At 45.0% G+C, this 23,828-nt stretch overlaps 1 protein-coding gene across 1 annotated transcript; it reads left to right on the top strand.

Annotated features, from left to right (window-relative positions):
* The first annotated feature begins 993 nt into the window (after positions 1-993).
* Psmb1 (proteasome (prosome, macropain) subunit, beta type 1) lies at positions 994-23,549 on the top strand. The gene is made up of 6 exons (NM_011185.3): positions 994-1,117; positions 4,747-4,854; positions 6,091-6,172; positions 8,985-9,114; positions 21,849-21,955; positions 23,065-23,549. The coding sequence occupies exons 1-6, from the start codon at positions 1,008-1,010 to the stop codon at positions 23,248-23,250; spliced, it is 723 nt and encodes a 240-aa protein (NP_035315.1). The 5' UTR covers positions 994-1,007; the 3' UTR covers positions 23,251-23,549.
* The last annotated feature ends 279 nt before the right edge of the window (positions 23,550-23,828 follow it).

Genomic DNA, 23,828 nt, shown 5'->3' with positions numbered 1-23,828 from the left:
GTACTTCCTTTCCCTTGTATTTTGCATTATCAACGAGGTAATGAGCTCCTTTAGGTTAAGGTTAGCGCTCTCTCTCTCTCTCTTTCTCTCTGTGTGTGTGTCTGTGTGTGTGATGGACAGTATCTGTGTGTTATGTGTGTAGGTGTTGTATAGGTTGTCTATTTACACAGACTCTAATAAGTACAATAGTACTGTGTATCTATTTTCCCCTAAAGGAAACATTTTCTCTTGAAAGTACAGGAAACCTCAGAAGACTGGGGAATTGAGAAAACTTAACAAAGGCTTGTCAAGAGGCAATATAAGGGAAGCGGGTTTTATGTTGTCTTACTGTTTGAGGAGATACAACCCAGGGGGAAGCATGCCAACTGGATTGCATCCACAGACCAGAAACATAAATAGATAAATGTTAGTTCGCTTCTTCTTTATTTAGTCGGGAAATCCAGGCAATGAGGTGGCGCCGCTTATATTTTAGTTGGGTCTTCGCTCCTCAATTAAACCTTGAAACACCCGCATAGACGCATCCATGGGTTTTACCTACATGATGCTAAGTTCTGTGAAATTAACAATATTAACCATCATATTCTGGCTAAAGAAATCTGGTATTGCTTCCTGGGTCTCGTGGCTGCGTACACCACACAGTTGACATGCGTCCTGATTGGCCTTGAATGCAGCATGAACTACTAACCCGTCTCAAACGCTGTGCCACTTCGCCAATGTGACATCCGAGTTGTCGTTGCTCTGTAATTGGGTTAATTTTTTTGGTATGGTCAGACTTTTAATTTTCTATCCGCCATGAGTAAATCCAAACGTTTTCTTAGGGTTATAAAACAGGTTTCTCTGTTGGCAGGATTGGCGGATCCAGGTTGTGCGCTAGCCGGACGCAGGCGTAGACCTCCAAGAGCAACGACGAGTGCAGGCTAGAGGAGCCTAGGGGGGCGGGGCGAGGGAGGCGGAAGTGGACCGGTCCCGGCGGCCATTTTGCCGTGAGACAGCAGGAGTTAGGCGCGATGCTTTCCACTGCTGCTTACCGAGACGTGGAACGAGAGCTGGGAATGGGGCCTCACGGCTCCGCCGGCCCTGTGCAGCTGCGGTTTTCGCCTTATGCCTTCAACGGAGGGTAAAAGCCTGGGCCTGCTGCCCTCACCTGGGTCGAGCCTGGGGTCGCGACGGGCGGGTGTGGGAATGGCAGGGATGTAGCCTGCAGCCCAGCACTCAGTTGTGCATGGACGCCCTCGGTGCCGTTTGCTCCAGCAACCGGGCTCCCACCTCAATCTTCCGCCCTATGGCCTGTTGTTTGGTAGGGCTTGAACACGTTTCTAAAGCCAACGGGCGAACATGAAGTTATGATTTGTCTTGGTTGTTAGACGAGTAGCTGTTTCTGTCGCTGGGCCGCCTGATCACTTGTTGTTTTAAGAGGAAACTAACATGATTAACCAGACTTAATTTCAGGGATGAAAGTGAAGGTTGTTTTGTTCTGCTCTTGAGACGTAGCCTGCTGGGCAAGGTCTACTGAGCTGCATCCACAGCCTTAGGCAGTCGGACCCTTGTGTGTGTTTATTTTTACTCTCAAATTACTTTAGCATTTTAATTATCCGCTTTATTCGAAGATATTTTTCCTTTGTATTTAGGACCGTTGACAATACAGGGGTATTCTTCATCAAATTAGAAGTTGAAACAGCTAATTATCCAAAAAAGGGGGGCGGGGGGGGGGCTTGTTTAAGAAAAGCAAAACCAGCCAGGCGGTGGTGGAGCACGCCTTTACTGCTAGCAAAGGCAAGTGGGTCTCTTAAGTTCGTGGCCAGTCTGGTCTACAGAGCAAGTTCCAGGACAGCCTGGGCTACACGGAGAATCTTTGTCTCAAGAAAGAAAAGCAAAAACGTTAAATATGGCTTTATGAATGTTGAGCGTTGATCATACAGATAGTGAAAGGTTGATTTTAGTCTTGGTTGTACCTTTTGAAGAGCAATTGTGAATGTACTATGTGGGCTCCTTTCAGTTACTTATAGATTGGGGAAGACTCAAGGTAGGTTTTTTTGTTTGTTTGTTTGTTTGTTTTAATTTCAAGCAGTTAAGTGAATAATTTCATAGTTTTACTTCTTGACTCTTGGCATCTAAACAGCCCAGGCTATAGAGCTGGTGTGAATTAGAACCGGATTTAAATTCATAGCGTTCTCAGCCGAGTCCAGTTTCAGTTTGCTTTTCCAGTATGCTGCTTAATGCTGCACGTGAACACTAAGTACTTACTTTGTAAGATGTGTTAATTTCAAGGTGTTCCGAATGCAGTACTCATGAGTCACTTTTTTTAACCTCCTTTACTTCTTCTTATCCATCACTTTGTTCATAGTTACTTACACCTATCCATTAAATCACTTTTCTCTTTTGTGCCTTTTAGCATTTATTGCAACTAGCCCTGCAAGCAGCCTCAGATTCTACAATATATAAATTTCTCTTTGTAGCTTCCAGGTTTTTGTCACTTGAGGCCTTTATATAATTACTAATCTTTTATAATTCCTAAGTCTGTTTCTGTAACTATTTCTCAAAAGTCCCTGAAATTCCGGCCTCTTTGGGAAACCGTATCTAACCGAGTTTTCTGATCTCTCCATAACCCATGTTAGTAAACAAAACAAGCAGGGTAATTGTTCCTTTCAGTTACTGCTGCTCCTTGGAAGTCTTGGCTCAGTTTAAAGGGGTGGGGATATGTTGTTTTCCTCAGCAGACACATCTAGGGAGTTGTAAAACCTTGGTTGCATACATTGGTGTCGTATTTGAATTTGCCCTTCTTCCTCCTGTCATCCTGCGTTCCTTCTGTCACAGCACTCTTACTGGAGCAGTATTATGTCCCATTTCACGTAGTACTATTGGGAGAATTGTATTAAAACCTCACTTTGCAAGTGGAACATTCTCTTTTTTGTTCTGTGTAACTCTGCTAGAATTCTAAACTCCAGCTTGGTGCTTGGGGTCTTCTACAGCAGCCCATCACATGAGGAGTTTGTATGTCTCTGGTAACCTTAATTAAGTTGCTTGAGTGGCCTGTGGTAATATTTTTTCCCTTCTGTTGCTGTTCATGGTATTTGTAATGCCATTCTTTTTTGCTTTGGAGTTTTAGTGCAAAACTTGCTTCAGTAAAAATAGTAGGTAATGTTTTCTGGATGTTTATTTTCTACTAGGAAATAGGCACTTACATGAATTATGTGTTTAATTCTCACACTCTATAACAGAACAGGGACTGTAGTACCATCAATTTGAACATGAGAAATTTATCCAAAGTCACACAACTAATAAGTGGCATGAATAATTCCAGTGCCCAGGTGCTTAGTCATCACATAGTGCCGTCCTACTGTGTACACATAGTGCTGTCTTACTGTATTCTACAATGGTTATTGTTCACTTGCTAGAAGAACTGGAAAGTGTCAGGTGGATTTTATAGTTAACTAATTTAATCCTTATATACAGCACACTAATATGAGATAGTTTCTAAGTAATCTCATATTTTAAAGAAATTGAAGTTTTTAAGAAGTACTTTGCTTGAGAAAGCAACAGTAGTATCTAGGTTCTACTTTTGTGTTTTTTCTCTGGTGCCCTTCAGTAAGTTATCAGAAATTGTACAGGAAGAAAAGAAAAGCTTGCTTTTTGACTATGGTATGACAACTTTTCCTGGGAAGGCACACACACCCACACACACATACATACATACCCCTACACGATTTATGAAACATCTACGTGACCCTTGGGTTACTGCAATTGCTCTGCAGTTGGTTAAAATTTGATTGGAGAACAATGGATTTTTATTGGGATTACTATGTCAGGAGTGTCGGGAGATACTTAGAGACGCAAGGATGACCCAGAATCAACTGTATCATAAAAAAGTCCACTCCAGAACAGTTGACAACGTATAAAAGCCGTGGCTCTGGATTTCTGTGCACTAGTAGGTAGCTCACAATTTGGAAAATCTCTTCTTACAGCTTGGCCAGTCAGTCTCCACCCCCAACAGTTAAGACAATGTCTCACTATGTAACCTTAGCTGACCTAGAACTCACAAAGCCTGCCTTTCCCTCTCAAATACTGGAATTCAAGGTGTGTATAGGCCTGTGTTGCTGTTGGTGGGGGTGGAAGGGGCTGCTCCAAGTATCTCAGGAGTGTCCCCTAGATATAACTTGGTTTCTCTCAAGCCTTCTACCCCACAAGGGATGTTTCAGTTCAGAGGAGACTGCTGTAGACACTGACAGTTCACGTAATGACATATTCTAGCAGCTCTTGGGTAAGAAGATAGAGATCTTCTGAACTCAGCTTGCTTATAGGACTGTTAACTATACTTGGTCTTCAAGACCACAGACAGGTTGCTTTGTAATACTGCGTTAGCTATACGTGAATGTTTTTGTGCTTTAATGATGAAGGTTTTATTCAGTGTCTTTCCTATTACCTCTTCTCAGTGAGGTACTGGGACAATATGTCCCATTTTACCTTCTGTGTTCCGTAGCTGAGAAACCTGAGGCCTTCAGGGGTTTATTTGCGCACTGGCTTATAGCTGCTTAATGGGGAGGGCTCCATTAGGCTCTAGGTTAGGGCTCTTCCAGGATGACATGTAGTCAGGAATCCGTTTCTCCAGTCTTTTGTCTTTCATTTGAATTCTGCTTTTATGTTAGTACATTTACCCAGGAATGGCCTGTAGGACACGCTACCATTTGAAGGGACAGAATTGCAACCCTGAAGAGTTAATGTTTGTTCTTTCTTTCCTTAATTCGTTAGTACTGTATTGGCAATTGCTGGAGAAGATTTTTCCATCGTCGCTTCAGACACTCGATTGAGTGAAGGATTTTCAATTCATACCCGAGATAGCCCCAAATGCTACAAACTGTAAGTAAATCTTTCTTTGTTTTTTGTTAGAGATTTACTTTTATTTTAAGTATATGTTTGTTGTGTTTGTACATATGTTTGGATACTGGGAATTGAACCCACCTGGGTCCTTTGGAAGAATAGCTAGTACTCTTAACCATTGAGCTATCTCTCCAGCTCACAAGTAAATATTCATAAAGACATTTCACTTGCTTTCTTGGTGGCAGCTGGGAAGATTATCCATGTAGCTAATCACAAAACGAAGTGGAAGTGGAACCAACAGGGCTTGAGTTTTTTTGCAAAGAAGGTTAAGGTGATAAGGAATAGAGAATAAGGAAGGCAGCTTTGCTGTGTGTTGGTCCTAGGCATGGTCTACATCTGCCATAAAAAGCAGTGAAGTTTTGTCTTCCTTGTTCCTGGCTACCCAATTTTTCTAACTCATTAACAGTTCTTTCATAAGGAAATTAGAATTAGACTTTACTAGTCATATGTTCATATAGTTTTAATTTCATATTTTTTTCTGTAGAAGTAGTCAGATTTATGAAACATCTATATGATCCTTGGGTTACTGCCCCGACCTGCGGGACAGCCGAACAGGGTCTGAGGAACACCTGTGGAGAAAAGGGGGTGGGGGGCGCGAGAAACACAAAGAACGGACAGCAAGTCAAAAAACCCTGATCAAGCTGACAGATTTTCTTTTTCCCAGGCAGGTTTTATACCCATAGAAGCAGGCTATGGGGAGGGGGTGACGCAGAATCGCTTCGTTTCTGGGGGAACGCACCAGTTCCCAAAAGCAGGATATTGGCTAGGTAAAAAGTTCAGCAGGAGGAACAGAACAGAATGGGTTGCTAGATACCTGTCCACAAGATCTGTAGTTATTTGTTCTTAAGTGGGGGTAGTACTTTCCCACAGAGGCCTCAACTCACAGAAATTTCTCACAGAAATCTCAACTAAGCTAATACTTTTCCACTAAGGCCAAGGCTTGGTAAATAAGCACTTATGGCTGACAAGGCAGTTAACATTCAAACAGGGTCGCTCCTAACAGATTACATCATACTTCACCTTCTCTAGTACTAGATTATAAGTAGTAACCCTTATTTTCCTTAGCCTAATCATAGTATATCTTCGGCCCACCTAAAATTAATTTGGTGTAAGGAGATGTTGGTATGTCTGCTCCCATGCCGCAAAAGCCCTGGCTGGTTGTCAGTTTATGAGCCTTGCTTTATCAACTCATTCTCCCGAAACTGGCTTTTACAGGACAGACAAGACAGTAATTGGCTGCAGTGGTTTCCATGGAGATTGTCTCACTTTGACAAAGATTATTGAAGCAAGATTAAAGGTAGGTGCTTTTGAACATGTCGCTCTGTTGCAACAATTCACAGCACAGCTGCATTTAGAGAGACAGCAAGTTAGCAGGTGCAGTTAGCATATCCTAGAAATAAAGCAGAGCCAACCCTGGCTGTGGAGGTCATTCAGGTAACAGGAAACTGCAGCACAGGTTAGAGGTCTGCTAAAGTCTCTGTGCCTTGGCAGGGCTGTCTACTGTATAGAGGGCTCTTCTGAAGTGTGTCAGATCTGGCTGTGGCAAAAGACAGCCTGGGCAGCGTATAGCTAGGAGCAGGATTTGGAACTCTCTGCTCACCGTTCTCCTCCTCCACAGCCTTCCACTCTAGTAGACAGCACAAAAGGAGGAAAAAATAATTCTGGAACGTGGTGAATGGTGGTAGCCCATCACTTGGCAGGCTTCGGTGGTAGGTATGATGTGATAGGGATGTTTTTGGGGGTAGGGGTGACCACATTCTCTGTTGCCTACTGAGTTCACTTAAGGGAACATAATCTCATAGTCATGGAAAGTTCACTTACATTTCCTGTGGGGCTGTGGAGAAATTATTTCACAGTATTTTAGAACGTTTTGCATAGAAAGCTTCAGAAATTTACATTTATTAGCAGATATATCATGCCTTCTAGTAGTAGTTCATATTTTACTATAAGTTATCTTAGAAATTATCCTGTATTTGTCTGCTTCTAGTCATATAGCTTTTTGTAATTTTTCAGTGTTCTGACCTTGACTTACAATTCTTAGGTTTTGCTTTAGAAATGCTTGTTGGCTGATTATGGGATGGATCCCCGGGTAGGGTAGTCTTTGGATAGTCCATCCTTTCATCTTAGCTCCAAACTTTGTCTCTGTAACTCCTTTCATGGGTATTTTGTTCCCTATTCTAAGTAGGAATAAAATATCCACCCGTTGCTGTTCCCTCCTCTTGATTTTCTTGTGTTTTGCAAATTGTATCTTGGTGGTCTATGTTTTTGGGCTCATATCTATCCAAGGAGCTGAAGGGGTCTGCACCCCTATAGGTGGAACAACAATATGAACTAACCAGTTACACCCCCCCCCCAAGCTCACATCTCTAGCTGCATATGTAGTAGGAAGAAAGGCCCCTTGGTCTTGCAAACTTTATATGCCTCAGTACAGGGGAATGCCAAGGCCAAGAAGTGGGAGTGGGTGGGTAGGGGAGTAGGGCAGGGGGAGGGTATAGGGAACTTTCAGGATAGCATTTGAAATGTAAGTAAAGAAAATATTTAATAAAATAAAATATGAAGTCAGATAAAAAGAAATGCGTGTCGTGGAATCCCTTTAACCCCAGTCAAGAGACAGGCAGGCAGATCTTTGTGAGTTTGAGGCCAGTCTGGTCTATAAAGTGAGTTCTAATGCAGCCAGGAAGGGGTTGTTACACAGAAAAACCCTGCCTCAAAAAGCAAACAACGAAAATGATGAACTTAATTCATTTTATACTCAAATTTTTGTGGAAATTTTTATCCTGATTATATAATTTCATTTATTTTATTCGTATGGGGGTTTGACTACACACTTGTACACCATGGGTGTGCCTGGTACTGGGAGGTTAGGAAATGGTTCCAGATGACTTGGAATAGGCCGTGAATGGTTGTAAGCTGCCATGGAGGTGCAGAACCAAACCTAGGTTTGCAAAGCAAGTGTTCTTAACTCTTCTGAGCAGTCCCTCTAGTCCCCAGGGTCATTCTTTTTATACTGTTTTCCTTGGTAGACAATTTGAGAAGTAAGACTGCTTCCCCTTGATAATGTGGACCCCAAATGATGCAGTCAACTGATTTCTGTTTGTAAGATACTAGATCATAAATATTTTAAAACTCAAGGGCCATTTCATTTCTGTCACAGCTGCCCAGTTGGATTAAGAAGGCAGCATAAACAACTTGGTTATACTTGAGGAGAATTTTACTTGTAGAAGCAGGTAGCAGCAGGTCAAGCTCCTGGTGCTGATACCATTGTAGTGCATAGTGCAGAAAGAGATACATTTGGAACACCTTCCCCGGGCTCACCTTACATGCCCTGCGTCTTAAATTGTTGTGGAATTAGTAGTGTCTGAAAGGAAGAGGGGAGAGTAGAAAGGCTCTTTAACCCCACCTTCTTGTCATTCTTCCTCCTAAAACTCTTTTTGTTGGTTGGTTTTAAGACCGGGTCTCTATGTAGTCATGGCTGTCCTGGAGTTTGATGTGTAGACCGGGCTGGTCACAAACTCATTCCTTGAATGCTGAGACAACCGTGTACTCACTGTAACCACTATAGAACAGAACAACAACTCGACAAACAATGAGTTCACTGGTTATTTAGAGGAGCATGGTGAGGGCCTACTTCCCGAGCCTGAGCTCCTGCGCACAGTTGCATCATCCTGTGCCCATCCAGCATAGACGACAGTTCAGGAAGCAGCCTTCCCCTGAGTCCCTCCCATCAGAGTGATAGTTTTCTTTTCTCAGCAGTTGTTCATGTTGTATAACCTTGAGGAAGACCCTCTTGAATTTTGTTGGTTTCAGCTTTCCTGGCATGTGTCAGGTTTAGTCACATTCCGAGTTTTGCTCTTCTTTTCCAGGAAATGTTTGTGATCTGAAAAACAAGCTACTGAGCATCTCAAATATATGTAATGAAATATTATTTTATGTTAGTACCATTGTATTATTTGATCATGAAAGAAATAAGCTTTTGTGTTTCACTAAGGAATACCTATAGTGTGTACTGGTTGTTACTGAAGCTTGACAGATTCTGTTTCTACTCTACTGAATCTCTCTGTTGTCTCCCCCTCCCCGCCCCCCAATCCTACTAAAAATAACCCATGAAGATGTACAAGCATTCCAATAACAAGGCCATGACAACGGGGGCGATTGCTGCAATGCTGTCTACCATCCTGTACTCACGGCGCTTCTTCCCTTACTATGTTTACAACATCATTGGAGGACTTGATGAAGAAGGTAACAGCTTGCTTTCTGGCAAATACAAAAGTGTTATTTCATAAATGTGTGTGCTTCTGCCTGGAGTTGTGCTATCTAGCCCAGCAGCTTTGCTCTTTGATCACGAAAGTACAACAAACTGAAGCTAAAAGAGATAAATACCACTCAGTGACATACAGCAAGGATGGTATCTGGTGCCTGGTGACCTGATAGTTATTTGTTTTTTCAGGATCTGGTATTGATAGCTATTTTCTTTCATCTTACAGATTACATAACATAGTTAATTCAAATAGTCCTTTTTAAAAACATATTTTTATTTTATATGCATTGGTGTTTTGCCTGCATGTATGTCTGTGAGGGTGTGAGATCCCGTGGAGATAGAGTTACAGGCAGTTTTGGGCTGCCATGTGGCTTCTGGGAATTATACCCAAATCCTCTGGAAGAAGAGTAGCCACTGCTCTTAACTGCCAAGCTATCTCTCCAGCCCCCTCAAACAGTTCTTGAAAAGGAATTTCAGGGGCTGGACGAACTCGTGGTTAAGAGCAATTCTGCTCCTACACAAAGGCTTGAATTTAGTTCCCAGCACCAACATGGTGGCTCTCAACCATTTGTAACTCCAGTCCGGTTCCAAGGGGTCTGATGCCCTCTGGAGATCTGATCTGACCTCTCTCTGGGGATGTCAGGTGTGCACGTGGTGCTCATACAGACACCCACAAAGGTAGCCCACAACAGACCAAAGTCCAGCATAGTGAACCAAGGAGTCTTATTGGGGTTCCTTACAGGACAGTGGGTGAGGGGTTCCTTACAGGACTGTGGGTGAGGGGTTCCTTACAGGACTGTGGGTGAGGGGTTCCTTGCAGGACTGTGGGTGAGGGGTTCCTTGCAGGACTGTGGGTGAGGGGTTCCTTACAGGACTGTGGGTGAGGGGTTCCTTACAGGACTGTGGGTGAGGGATTCCTTGCAGGACTGTGGGTGAGGGGTTCCTTGCAGGACTGTGGGTGACGGGTTCCTTACAGGACTGTGGGTGAGGGGTTCCTTGCAGGACTGTGGGTGAGGGGTTCCTTACAGGACTGTGGGTGAGGGGTTCCTTGCAGGACTGTGGGTGAGGGGTTCCTTGCAGGACTGTGGGTGACGGGTTCCTTGCAGGACTGTGGGTGACGGGTTCCTTGCAGGACTGTGGGTGAGGGGTTCCTTGCAGGACTGTGGGTGACGGGTTCCTTGCAGCACTGTGGGTGAGGGGTTCCTTGCAGGACTGCAGGACTGTGGGTGACGGGTTCCTTGCAGGACTGTGGGTGAGGGGTTCCTTGCAGGACTGTGGGTGAGGGGTTCCTTACAGGACTGTGGGTGAGGGGTTCCTTGCAGGACTGTGGGTGACGGGTTCCTTGCAGGACTGTGGGTGACGGGTTCCTTGCAGGACTGTGGGTGAGGGGTTCCTTATAGGACTGTGGGTTTGGGGTTCCTTACAGGACTGTGGGTGAGGGGTTCCTTGCAGGACTGTGGGTGAGGGGTTCCTTACAGGACTGTGGGTGAGGGGTTCCTTGCAGGACTGTGGGTGAGGGGTTCCTTGCAGGACTGTGGGTGAGGGGTTCCTTGCAGGACTGTGGGTGACGGGTTCCTTGCAGGACTGTGGGTGAGGGGTTCCTTGCAGCACTGTGGGTGACGGGTTCCTTGCAGGACTGTGGGTGAGGGGTTCCTTGCAGCACTGCAGGACTGTGGGTGACGGGTTCCTTGCAGGACTGTGGGTGAGGGGTTCCTTGCAGGACTGTGGGTGAGGGGTTCCTTACAGGACTGTGGGTGAGGGGTTCCTTGCAGGACTGTGGGTGACGGGTTCCTTGCAGGACTGTGGGTGACGGGTTCCTTGCAGGACTGTGGGTGAGGGGTTCCTTATAGGACTGTGGGTTTGGGGTTCCTTACAGGACTGTGGGTGAGGGGTTCCTTGCAGGACTGTGGGTGAGGGGTTCCTTACAGGACTGTGGGTGAGGGGTTCCTTGCAGGACTGTGGGTGAGGGGTTCCTTGCAGGACTGTGGGTGAGGGGTTCCTTGCAGGACTGTGGGTGAGGGGTTCCTTGCAGGACTGTGGGTGAGGGGTTCCTTGCAGGACTGTGGGTGAGGGGTTCCTTGCAGGACTGTGGGTGACGGGTTCCTTGCAGGACTGTGGGTGACGGGTTCCTTGCAGGACTGTGGGTGAGGGGTTCCTTGCAGGACTGTGGGTGAGGGGTTCCTTGCAGGACTGTGGGTGAGGGGTTCCTTGCAGGACTGTGGGTGAGGGGTTCCTTGCAGGACTGTGGGTGAGGGGTTCCTTGCAGGACTGTGGGTGACGGGTTCCTTGCAGTACTGTGGGTGAGGGGTTCGTGGGTGACGGGTTCCTTGCAGGACTGTGGGTGAGGGGTTCCTTGCAGGACTGTGGGTGAGGGGTTCCTTACAGGACTGTGGGTGAGGGGTTCCTTGCAGGACTGTGGGTGACGGGTTCCTTGCAGGACTGTGGGTGACGGGTTCCTTGCAGGACTGTGGGTGAGGGGTTCCTTATAGGACTGTGGGTTTGGGGTTCCTTACAGGACTGTGGGTGAGGGGTTCCTTGCAGGACTGTGGGTGAGGGGTTCCTTACAGGACTGTGGGTGAGGGGTTCCTTGCAGGACTGTGGGTGAGGGGTTCCTTGCAGGACTGTGGGTGAGGGGTTCCTTGCAGGACTGTGGGTGAGGGGTTCCTTGCAGGACTGTGGGTGAGGGGTTCCTTGCAGGACTGTGGGTGAGGGGTTCCTTGCAGGACTGTGGGTGACGGGTTCCTTGCAGGACTGTGGGTGACGGGTTCCTTGCAGGACTGTGGGTGAGGGGTTCCTTGCAGGACTGTGGGTGAGGGGTTCCTTGCAGGACTGTGGGTGAGGGGTTCCTTGCAGGACTGTGGGTGAGGGGTTCCTTGCAGGACTGTGGGTGAGGGGTTCCTTGCAGGACTGTGGGTGACGGGTTCCTTGCAGTACTGTGGGTGAGGGGTTCTTACAGGACTGTGGGTGACGGGTTCCTTGCAGGACTGTGGGTTAGGGCTTCAATGCAAGAGTGAGGGTCACGGGTTCAATGCAGCAATGTGGGTGAGTGGTTCAAGGCATCACTGCAGGACTGTGGGTTAGGGGTTCCTAGCAGGACTGTGGATGAGGGTTTCCTTGCAGGGACAGTGGGTCAGGGGTTCATTACAGGACTGTGGGTCAGGGGTTCCATACAGGACTGTGGATGAAGGGTTCCCAGCAGGACTGTGGGTGACGGGTTCCTAGCAGGACAGTGGGTCAGGGGTTCATCATAGGACTGTGGGTCAGGGGTTCATTACAGGATTGTGGGTCAGGGGTTCCTTGCAGGACTGTGGGTCAGGGGTTCCTTACAGGACTGTGGGTCAGGGGTTCCTTGCAGGACTGTGGGTCAGGGGTTCCTTGCAGGACTGTGGGTGAGGGGTTCCTTGCAGGACTGTGGGTATAGGGGTTCCTTGCAGGACTGTGGGTGAGGGGTTCCTTGCAGGACTGTGGGTGAGGGGTTCCTTGCAGGACTGTGGGTGACGGGTTCCTTGCAGGACTGTGGGTGACGGGTTCCTTGCAGGACTGTGGGTGAGGGGTTCCTTGCAGGACTGTGGGTGAGGGGTTCCTTGCAGGACTGTGGGTGAGGGGTTCCTTGCAGGACTGTGGGTGAGGGGTTCCTTGCAGGACTGTGGGTGAGGGGTTCCTTGCAGGACTGTGGGTGAGGGGTTCCTTGCAGGACTGTGGGTGAGGGGTTCCTTGCAGGACTGTGGGTGACGGGTTCCTTGCAGTACTGTGGGTGAGGGGTTCCTTACAGGACTGTGGGTGACGGGTTCCTTGCAGGACTGTGGGTGAGGGGTTCCTTGCAGGACTGTGGGTGACGGGTTCCTTGCAGGACTGTGGGTGAGGGGTTCCTTGCAGGACTGGGTGACGGGTTCCTTGCAGGACTGTGGGTGAGGGGTTCCTTGCAGGACTGTGGGTGAGGGGTTCCTTGCAGGACTGTGGGTGAGGGGTTCCTTACAGGACTGTGGGTGAGGGGTTCCTTGCAGGACTGTGGGTGAGGGGTTCCTTGCAGGACTGTGGGTGACGGGTTCCTTGCAGTACTGCGGGTGAGGGGTTCCTTACAGGACTGTGGGTTTGGGGTTCCTTGCAGGACTGTGGGTGAGGGGTTCCTTGCAGGACTGTGGGTGAGGGGTTCCTTATAGGACTGTGGGTTTGGGGTTCCTTGCAGGACTGTGGGTGAGGGGTTCCTTACAGGACTGTGGCTGAGGGGTTCCTTACAGGACTGTGGGTGACGGGTTACTTACAGGGACAGAGATGACTCAAAGGCAGCTGCATCACCAAAGCTGGAAACTTGCAGCACACTTACAGCCTGCAGGGTGGACAGTGTCCCTTCTAGTTAGGTGGTTTAGTTGAGCGACACATTCCCAGGCTGCATCTCTCCTCCTTTTTTGCAGCTTGGCTTTTCATGAACATGACTGGTGGTAATATTTATTTACTCTTGATAGAGGGGGGTGGGTCTTATAAATCTGGTCTGTTTCAGGGGCTTCCTGAAGCTGTTCTAAGTTGTTGACTTCTGTCTTAGCTTCCTTCCCTGCAGGATAAAATGCTTTAATCAGGAAGGAAACTGCTACACAGCACATTCGTACATTTAGGCAAAAGACAGACTCCTTAAGGAGAAATAAATCTGTTTTGTTGTTGTTTAAAACATAATATTGTAATCCGTGCCTATAACTTGGCAGCTGAAGTGGAAGGGTTGTATCATTCATGGACTATTCAAGACCCTGTCTTCAAAAACAAAGGTGATTTGAGTGAGTTAGTACCTCTAGTGCTCTCAGTGTATGTATCTTTTTTTATTTTTTTTTCTGTCAGAGTAAGATAGGATATATTTTTTAAGACTTCAGCTGGATCTGGTGGCACATGGAATCACAGCACTCAGATAGGCAGAAGAGCCTCTTGAGTTTGAGGCTAGTCTGGTCTACATAGCCAGTTTTAGAACAGCTAGGACTGTGTAGAGAGATCCCATCTCAAAAAAACAAAACAACAACAAAAGATTTTTGCGTGTCTGTGTGTTTTTGCTCCCCAGTCTCATTTTTTTTTAGTTCCTGGAGAATTTTGTGCAGTGTATTTTAATCATGGTCACCCATCTCCCGTTCCTCCCAGATACACCACTCTCTAGTTTCCTTACCATCCAACTTCCTAGCCTCTTTGTTTTCATCTTTAAACCATCAGGTACAGTTGTTGTTACTCATATTCTCGGATGTGTGGTCTTCCACTAAAATGTGGTCAGCCTGTTAGGGGACTCACCCTTAAAACTGACTCCCTCTACCAATCCCTGTCAGTTGCCTAAAGCTCCTTGGCTAGGGTGGTACTTCTTGTCTACTTCTCTATGCTGGCATGTTTGTCTGGCTTGAGCTTGCTTGGGTCTTGTATACAAATCACAACTGCTGTGAGTTCTTGTGTGCAAGTGTCCCTCAGTGTCCAGAAAAGAGTTTCTTTGTAGTTAACACCACCTCGCGCAATCTTTTCACTCACATAAATATGTATAATGGGGGCTGGAGAGATGGCTCAGTGTTAAAGAGCACCGACTGCTCTTCCGAAGGTCCTGAGTTCAAATCCCAGCAACCACATGGTGGCTCACAACCATCTGTAATGAGATCTGATGCCCTCTTCTGGTGTGTCTGAAGACAGCTACAGTGTACTTACATATAATAAATAAATAAATAATGTATAATGATAACTAAATCTCAAGAAACCGTTGTAGGGGCTGGAGAGATGGCTCAGTGGTTAAGAGCACTGACTGCTCTTCCGAAGGTCCTGAGTTCAAATCCCAGCAACCACATGGTGGCTCACAACCATCCGTTAAGAGATCTGATGCCCAATAAATAAATCTTAGAAAGAAAGGAAGGAAGAAAGAAAGAGAAAAAAGAAACCACTGTAGAAGATTGACTTTTTCATTGTGTGTGGAGATGTGATATGCATGTAAGTAAGTGTGTGTGCCTTAAGTGTGTGAGACCAGATGTGTCAGAGCTGCTGTTTATTAGAAGCTGTTGTGAGCTACCCAGCAGGTGCTGGGAATCCAGCACTAAGTACAAATCTTAACTACTGAGCCATCTCTCCAGCCCAGATATTCGTTGTTTTAGGATTGAATCTAAGACGTAAGAAAAAAAAATCAGTCTTTAGGAGTGGTGGTATAAAAACAATGCATTATATGCATGTATAAAATTATCAAAGAAGTAATTTATAAAAATTATACAACCAGTATCTACAATAACTTTTTTAAAATAGCAACTTTAAAGAGAAACCAGTCTGTGTGACTGGTTTTCTACCTGGATCTTTTTCTACCTGGATCACAGCAGGGAGCTCCTATGATGGAATGTAGGTGAAACTGAGGGCTTTGCCTCAGGGCTAGTACATTTCACCCCTGCCTTTCCTCTCTCCATGGTGGATGGCTCCTCTGAGCCTGGTACATGGTGCCTCCTGGATTGTTTCTGACCATCACAAAGAAGTCCTTTACCTTGCCCCTTGCTTTGAATCTGGCTCCTCCCCCCCCCTTTTTTTTACGATTTGTTTATTTTTAATGTATATGAGTACACTATCACTGTCTTCAGACACACTACAGATGGTTGTGAGCTACCATGTGGCTGCTGGGAATTGAACTCAGGACCTCTGGAAGAGCAGTCAGTGTTCTTAACCACTGAGCCATCTCTCCAGCTGCCTTGAGTTCGTTTGTTAAGCTTTCTTTTTCTGTCTGCTTTGGTGGTGTATGTCTTTCCCCTGGTCTAGTGGAGGGGTTGAGTATGGTTTTTGGATCTTTGCTAAGTCCTTTTGCTTGGTTCTGACACTTCACAGTGGCCCTCCAGGTTGTTCCTCTTCACTGTTTCCTCGCTCTTGTCGTCCTTGCCGTCCTTGCTTGCCTGTCCTGATTTTCTCCACAACTGCAGCTTATTTGTTCCTCATTCTTGTTGCCTGTGGATAGTCCATCTTTTTGTCTTATGTAAAAGTAACTTTTATTCTCTTGATGTCAGAGGGTTGCTTCCTCTGTCTGCTAACCTGGGCTTAGTCCTGGAAGCTTGTGGCTTAGGCCTAGATTTTTTCAGCCTCTGAGACTTGTTGCTCATCCTTTCTAGTTGTTTCTGAACTTGGGCTGGCTGATTCATCTCAGCTGTTCTGGCCCAACACTGGCCTCTCTACGCTGACTGATTGAAACTGGCTTTTCTCAGCTTCTGACTGAATTGCTCTGCTTGGCCTCATATTAACTTTGGTAATATGTTGTAATCTTCTGGCTCCTTCTCAGTCTCTGGCTTGTTCTGTCCTCACCTGTGTCTGGCTTGTTCTCTGCAGCCTGTCTCTGTACCCAGTAAAACTATCTTAAGTCTCCTCTCTTCCCCCTCGTCTCATGAGAGTTGGGATAGCCTGTTCTGTCAAATCTTATTCGTCCTTTTCTGCCGCTCACTGACATCATTTTCAAATATGGGTGCTTCTTCTAAAACTAACTTTACCTTTATTGTTTGAGATTAAAGATGTACGCTAAGGCTGAGCCACACTACAACTAGAAATAGGTTTTCCCAGTAAACAACACAATCATGGGATTTGCATTGTGATCAGATTTCCTGCAAAAATCTTGTTCTGATTTTTGAAAATTCCCTCCTTTATTTTTTAAATTCTGTTGTTACTTTTATTTCTAGTGTCTTTTAAGTTTTTAAGAATTATACTTTTGTTACTTTATTAGGAGTTCTGCGTTCTCTACATTTTTTTTTTAATTCTTGTATTCTGTATTTTATACTGGGGCTCTTAATTATAATGGGGTGTTAATTTAGGGCTCTTCCTTCATCATGAAAAGTGATGAAAAGTCTGATTAGCAGTCCTAAGCAGTATTCTAGTATACATTATTACTACTATAACTTCTAAACATTTAGTTCTTTGATGATTTCATACATACATATAGTACATTACAGTTCCCATATACCTCATGATGAGTGATCTTTAGTCTTCTAGGCTTACAGCTGGAGCTTTTTGTAAGTCAGTTTTCTGTCTCTGTTTTATGCTTCTGATCTTTCCTGTCCACTCAGCCAAGGTCACCAAGTGAACTAAAATCTCAAAAGACTTACTGGCTTTTAGGCAGTAGGATGGGTGTTAAGTATAGTTTTCTTACCTTTTTTGGGATTTGAAATAAGTCTTACTGACTTTCAAATTTTCAGTTGAATAATCCGATGTTTGTCTGATGGGTCTACCTGTTTTTCTCTTACTACTTTCACTGTGCTCTTTGTTCTTTATACTGCTGTGCCAGGGAAATGTTAGTGATCCCCAAAAACACACAGAGGAGCCAATTTTTTTTTTTTAAATCTATCTATTTATTTATTTATTTATTTATTTATTATATGTAAGTACACTGTAGTGTGTCTTCAGACACTCCAAAAGAGAGCATCAGATTTTGTTACGGTGGCTGTGAGCCACCATGTGGTTGCTGGGATTTGAACTCAGGACCTTTGGAAGAGCAGTCGGCACTCTTAACCACTGAGCCAGCCCCAAAGGAGCCAGTTTGATGCAGCTCACAGCAGGGTCTTTATTCTATTTGAGCTAGCTTGGGGCTCCCCCGCAACCCACCTCAGGACGGGTTTGGTGATGGGAGAGCCCTGAATGTCTATCAGGGCAAGGCTTTGTAGTAAACAGCAAGCAGGGAGCATGTGTGCAAGCATCTAATTAGAAAGCTCCTGTGGCCTTTAACATGATTGGCTGGTGCTGGAAGTCTATCATAGACTTAACTTCGGCTCCCCTCTGCATTGGTGGTCATTACCAGGGGGTGGGCTTGTAACCTGGGGTGCAGGTTTGTTGGGGGAATAACCTGGAGACACTGGTCTGGTTGAGGGTGTAACCTGGAGATACTGGTCTTGTTGTGGGTGTAGCCTGGAGACTAGAAACATCTTCCTGTCCTTGGAAATATATAATTACATAAAAAGAGGAAAGATCAAGGACAGGAAGATGTAGGAATTAAAGGGGGAGGGTGTATGAGGTGTGGCTAAAGAGTAAAAAATTGCCTTTGGGGCCAGCCTAGTCTACAGAGGAAGTGTCTGACTGCTAGGACTAGACAGAGAAACCCTGTCTTCAAAAACCCAAACAAACAAAAACTCCTAAATTATATACAAACAAAAGCAAAACCATTATGAAACATATGCAAGAAAGAAAATAATAATAAGAAATTAAATAATAGAGAATAAGAGATAAAGGGAATATTTGTAAAATTAATTGCTGGCACATCTGTGCTGACTTGAAAGTGGGGTGCTCAAAACACCCTGGTGTGCTGGAAGGGAGACTGGGACACATTTTCCCTGTAGTCTGTGTTCTCGGGGGTTATCTGGGGCTGTTGAAGCTAGAGGCCTGCTTCTGTGGTCATCTCTGGTTTCACCAGGGATCTTGATCCATAGTTTCTTGTGGTTTGGGTTTGAGGTTTTTTTGTTTGTTTGGTTTTTTGTTTGTTTGGTTTTTTTTTGTTTTTTTTTTTTTAAGGTCTCAGTCTATAGCCCAGGTTTGCTATTATCCTCTTATTCCAGCTTCTCAACTGACAGTATTACAGACACTCCACAGTTGGTTTTGTTTTGTTTTGTTTTTTCTTTTTTGTTTTTCGAGACAGGGTTTTTCTGTGTAGTCCTGGCAGTCCTGGAACTCACTCTGTAGACCAGGCTGGCCTCGAACTCAAAAATCTGCCTGCCTCTGCCTCCCGAGTGCTTGGATTAAAGGCGTGCGCCACCACTGCCCAGCCTTTTCTTTTCTTTTCTTTTCTTTTCTTTTCTTTTCTTTTCTTTTCTTTTCTTTTCCTTTCCTTTCCTTTCCTTTCCTTTCCTTTCCTTTCTTTTCTTTTCTTTTCTTCTTTTTTCTTTCTTTCTTTCTTCTTTCCTTCCTTCCTTCCTTCCTTCCTTCCTTCCTTCCTTCTTTCTTTCTTTCTCCCCCCCTCTCTCTTTTTCTTTCTTTCTTCTTTTTTGTTGTTGTTAGCACAGTTGTTTTTAAAAGACCTCTTCTAGGGGCCGGAGGGATGGCTTAGTACTTGCTACTCTTTCAGAGACTGCAGGGGTTAAGTTCCCAGGACCCATATGGCTTCTCACAAAGGTCTGTAACTTAAGTTCCAAGGGAACCCCGCCCTCCTCTGGCCTCACTATGCACATCATATACCTACAGGCAGGCAGGCGGGCAGGCAAAACACTCAGACACAGTTGTTAAAGACTGTCTAAAATTGTAGTGATGTGTTCTTTGATAAAAATTCCAGGTCTATATACGCATATGGTACTGTCTTAGTTAGGGTTTTACTGCTGTGAACAGACACCATGACCAAGGCAAGTCTTATAAAAACATTATTTAATTGGGGCTGGCTCACAGGTTCAGAGGTTCAGTCCATCATCATCAAGGTGGGAGCATGGCATTATCCAGGCAGGCATGGTACAGGCAGAGCTGAGATTTCTACATCTTCATCCAAAGGCTGCTAGTGGAAGACTGACTTCCAGGCAACTAGGGTGAGGATCTTAAGCCCACACCCACAGTGACACAACTACTCCAACCAGGTCACATCTATTCCAACAAGGCCACACCTCTAAATGGTGCCACTCCCTGGCCCAAGAATATACAAACCATCACTTGTACCTTCCAGTTTTTCTCAATAGTAGAAATTTTAAAAGTTCTGTTTTAAAGTCAGTTCCTTGGATGGGGTGTGTTTGCCCTGGTGCAGATATGAAAGTCAGAGGACAACCTTCCAAAGCTGGTTCTGGCCTGTCACAAGGTAGGTTCTGGGGATCAAGTTCAAGTCAACAGGCTTTGCAGCAAGTGCCATTACCAAGTGCCCTGGCCCAGTCTCATCAGTGTGCTAACTCATGCTGAGCACTCTGAGGCTCTGAGGAGGTTAAGTATATTAACCTCTTCAGTAACTGTGACCAACACCCTGACCACACAAGGTGCAGCAGAGTGCAGCAGCTGGCTCCAAGGTTTGCTTGCTTTACCTTTTAGACAGTGATGTGGTTTTATGAATGAGTGCCACCTTTCTAATAACTTTTAAGATGCCTTTTTTTTCTATTTTGAATACTGCAGAAATATCTACCTATGTTAGAAACAAACAATAATTTCAGTGTTTCACAAAGAATTCACAAAGTCAAAGTATCAAACCAGGCTGGCAACACACCAGGGTTGTTATCCTGATTTTTTTTTCATCCTTGGTGATAGTACCTCATCCCATTAGTGAAAACTCCGGGTCACTAACTGGCACAATTGGCTAATGGGCATGAAAATTCAAGAAAAGTGATTCCTTACCAGGCTGCTTTGATTTACATCTTTTTCTTATAAATGTGTAATAAATGTATATATTTACAATTATCTTTTAGGATAAATCCTGCCAAAAGGCATAGTTTGATTTCAGTGGAGTCTGTAAGGACTGCTGGTTGGTTTGTTGTATTGAGTTATGTTTCTCTTACAGGAAAAAAAAATTACTCTTGGCCTAGAGAGATGGTTTAGCATTTAGAGTCTTTCATGCCCTCAGAGGACCCGTTTGGATTCCAGCACACACACTGGGCAACTTACAGTTGCCCGTGACTCAGTCCCAGGAAATCTCTTGGCCCTCATGGATACCTATACATATGATGTAGACATTCACATAGATATACACATAAATAAAAGTAATCTCTATTTTTTAAGTTATTCCTTATTCCAGTAATTCAAGGCAAGCTGTAACATTTTGGGCAAAACAAAGCGCTTAATAGTACGCATTTGTGTTTTGCTAAAACTCTTTATTAAATATTAAATAAAAAATTAAATATTGCCATTAATTAGAAATTGGTGGTATTTGGCAGGGATGGTTCTCGCTCTTTACCTGAGTCTACCAAGGATTCACTATCCTCCTGCCTTAGCCTAGAATATGGTGTCTTAGTTCGGGTTTCTATTGCTGCAATGAAACACCATGACCAAAAAGCAAGTTGGGAAGAAAGTTTATTTGGCTTACATTTTCATACTGTTGTTCATCATTGAAGAAAGTCAAGATGAAACAGTAGGAACCTGGAAGCCATGGAGGAGCACTGCTTACTGGCTTGCTCCTCATAACTTGATCAGCCTGCTTTCTCATAGAACCCAGGACCACTGGCCCAGAGACGGCATCACCCACAGTGGCTGGGCCCTCCTGCATCAATCACTAAGTAAGAAAGTGCACTACAGGTCAGGCTTCAGCCTAGTGTTATGGAGGCAGTTTTTCAGTTGAAGTTGTCTCCTCTCTGATGACTCTAGCTTGTGTCAGGTCAACATAAAACTAGCTGATGCAGGTGGTTTTTTACAGTATATTGTTAAAAGGTATGTTCATCGAATACTAAAATGATAGACAATAAGTCTGTGGTTTTATTACTTAGATTTAGCTCTAAGAAGAATTTAAACTATTGGGTTTATGCTAAAACTCCACAAGCTTATTTGTTAGGGATAGCATGAAGCTTTTGGTTAGAACTTCAAGTAAGGCCTGTGATCATTACCCAATGTGTCTGAATGGCCTGCCTGCCCAGGGCCATGGGACAGTTGTCAATGACATTAGTTTTAGACAAGTTGACCACAGGGTTAGGTCACTAAGATGTGAACCTCTTGTCTCTGACCTCATTCCATAAAGAATAGTCTGCTGGGGTCCACTGCACCACAGTAACTGGGTTCTGACCTTTGTCAGAAGTTTAGCTAAGTGGCTAGATAACACTCTGCATCATGTTTTGACTTCCTTTTGACAGTGTTGTTGTACTCTTTCTTCTTTAAGGAAAGGGAGCTGTGTACAGCTTTGACCCAGTGGGCTCTTACCAGAGAGACTCTTTCAAGGCGGGAGGCTCAGCAAGTGCCATGCTGCAGCCTCTGCTCGACAACCAGGTAATGTGCTTGAGCAGAGCTCTGCCTGTGGCAGCGTGGGCAGCTGTGGTAGCCTCCAGTTTCTCATTCTGCTGAGATGCTGCTGAGGTCTTCTGACGCCGCTCTTTTCTCTGCTCTGTCAGTGCCCTTCAGTCCTCAGCTGCCCATGGCTCTATAGGCTCTGTCTGCAGCCATTGGTCATGTCTCGCTTATCCCATGCCATCTTACCTTACATCACACAATGCCTCCTTCATTACCCTTACTGTTTCTGGGTTATAGTCGATTCCCCAAACTTTTAATTTGTCTCCCCCCCCCCTTTTTTTAATACCACCTTGATCCAGACCTGCGTTTATTGGGTTTTCTCAGAGGCCTTCAGCCTCCAAGCTCAGTAACCCAATCCGTGCTGCCTGTGGTTCCTGTGCCTTGCTTTCTGCTGCTGTGTGTTCATCTCACCTGTGCCACACTCTGCCTTCTCCTATCTGATCTCGCGCTTTAGTTAGCAATGTTTGATGCTCTTGTAGTTCAGTGCCTTCTCCTAGTTTTGATCCTACTGCCATTATAAGAGTACCATGACCAAAAGCAACTTGGGGAAGAAACTCAGTTCATTTCAGTTTAAGAGCTTGTACTCTGTAATGGAGGGAAGTTGAGGCAGGAACTGAAGCAGAGACCCTGAAGGAATGCTGCTTACTAGCTTGTAATAACTGGCTCAAACTGCTTCCTTACTCACCTGCCCACAGTGGGCTGGGGCCTCCTACATCAAGCATTAATCTGGAAAACATCCCACAGACTTGCCTGCAGGCCAGTCTTGTGGAGACATGTTCTCAGCTCCTAGATAACCCTGCCTAAATTTTTCTGATGGAGCTGCCTAGGCCCCTTCTTCCTCCTTGTTAAATTTTTTACATTATCTGTATCTGCCTCCATGTGTTTGTGCTTTTGAGAAATTGGGAGCATTGCCCCATTTCTGTTGTATTTAAGCTGGGACTAGAATATCCTTAAACTGGAAGACATCCTGATGTGACTTGATACATCCAATTCAAATCCTGGGACATGGGGATGTTGTATGCTGTGGGAGGTTGGGGCCTTAGGTCTTGGGGACACGTGATGCTCCATGTGAGTTTCTGTCTCTCCAGGTTGGCTTCAAAAATATGCAGAATGTAGAGCACGTCCCCCTGACGCTGGACAGAGCCATGAGGCTGGTGAAAGATGTCTTCATTTCTGCAGCCGAGAGGGATGTGTATACTGGAGATGCTCTCAGGATCTGCATCGTGACCAAAGAGGGCATCAGGGAGGAAACTGTTCCCCTGCGGAAAGACTGACATGCGGGTCATATATTGGAGCTGTGGCACAAGTTTGTTTTATTAAAAAGAATGTAAAGTACTCATTTTCTTACACTGTGTCTTCTCTAAGCATGGCAAATTGGGAAGAATTTCTTCCTTAGGGGTCGGAGAGACAACTCTCAGTTTAAAAAGTATGGCTCTTGCAGAGGACCTAAGTTTGATTCCTAGCACCCACCTGTAACTCCAGTTCCAGGGGCTACAGTGTCCTCTTCTGGCCTCGACAGGCACATGCAAATACCCACATACAAATGTATGTAATGAAAAATAAAACCACTAATATAATTTCTTTTTCTTTATCTGGATATATTTATTTATTTTGAGATTTACTTTTCATCATGTGTGTGTTTCCGTGAGCATGTGCCACGTGCATGCATATTTATGTGAACAGGGTATGCAGGTGCCCAGGGAAGCCAGAAGCAGGCGTCAGTTCCCTTAGAGCTGGAGTTACAGGAGCTATGAGCTGTCAAATGGGTCATCTAGAAGAGCCACACACTTAACTATTGAGCCATCCCTCCAGCCCTATATTTTTGTATTTTAAGAATAAGGAAAGTGGGACT

The sequence above is a fragment of the Mus musculus genome, chromosome 17, assembly GCF_000001635.26.
Source record: "Mus musculus strain C57BL/6J chromosome 17, GRCm38.p6 C57BL/6J".
Lineage (NCBI taxonomy): Eukaryota > Metazoa > Chordata > Mammalia > Rodentia > Muridae > Mus > Mus musculus.
The sequence above is the reverse complement of the archived record's forward strand: the minus strand, read 5'-3'. Positions and strand labels throughout refer to the sequence as shown.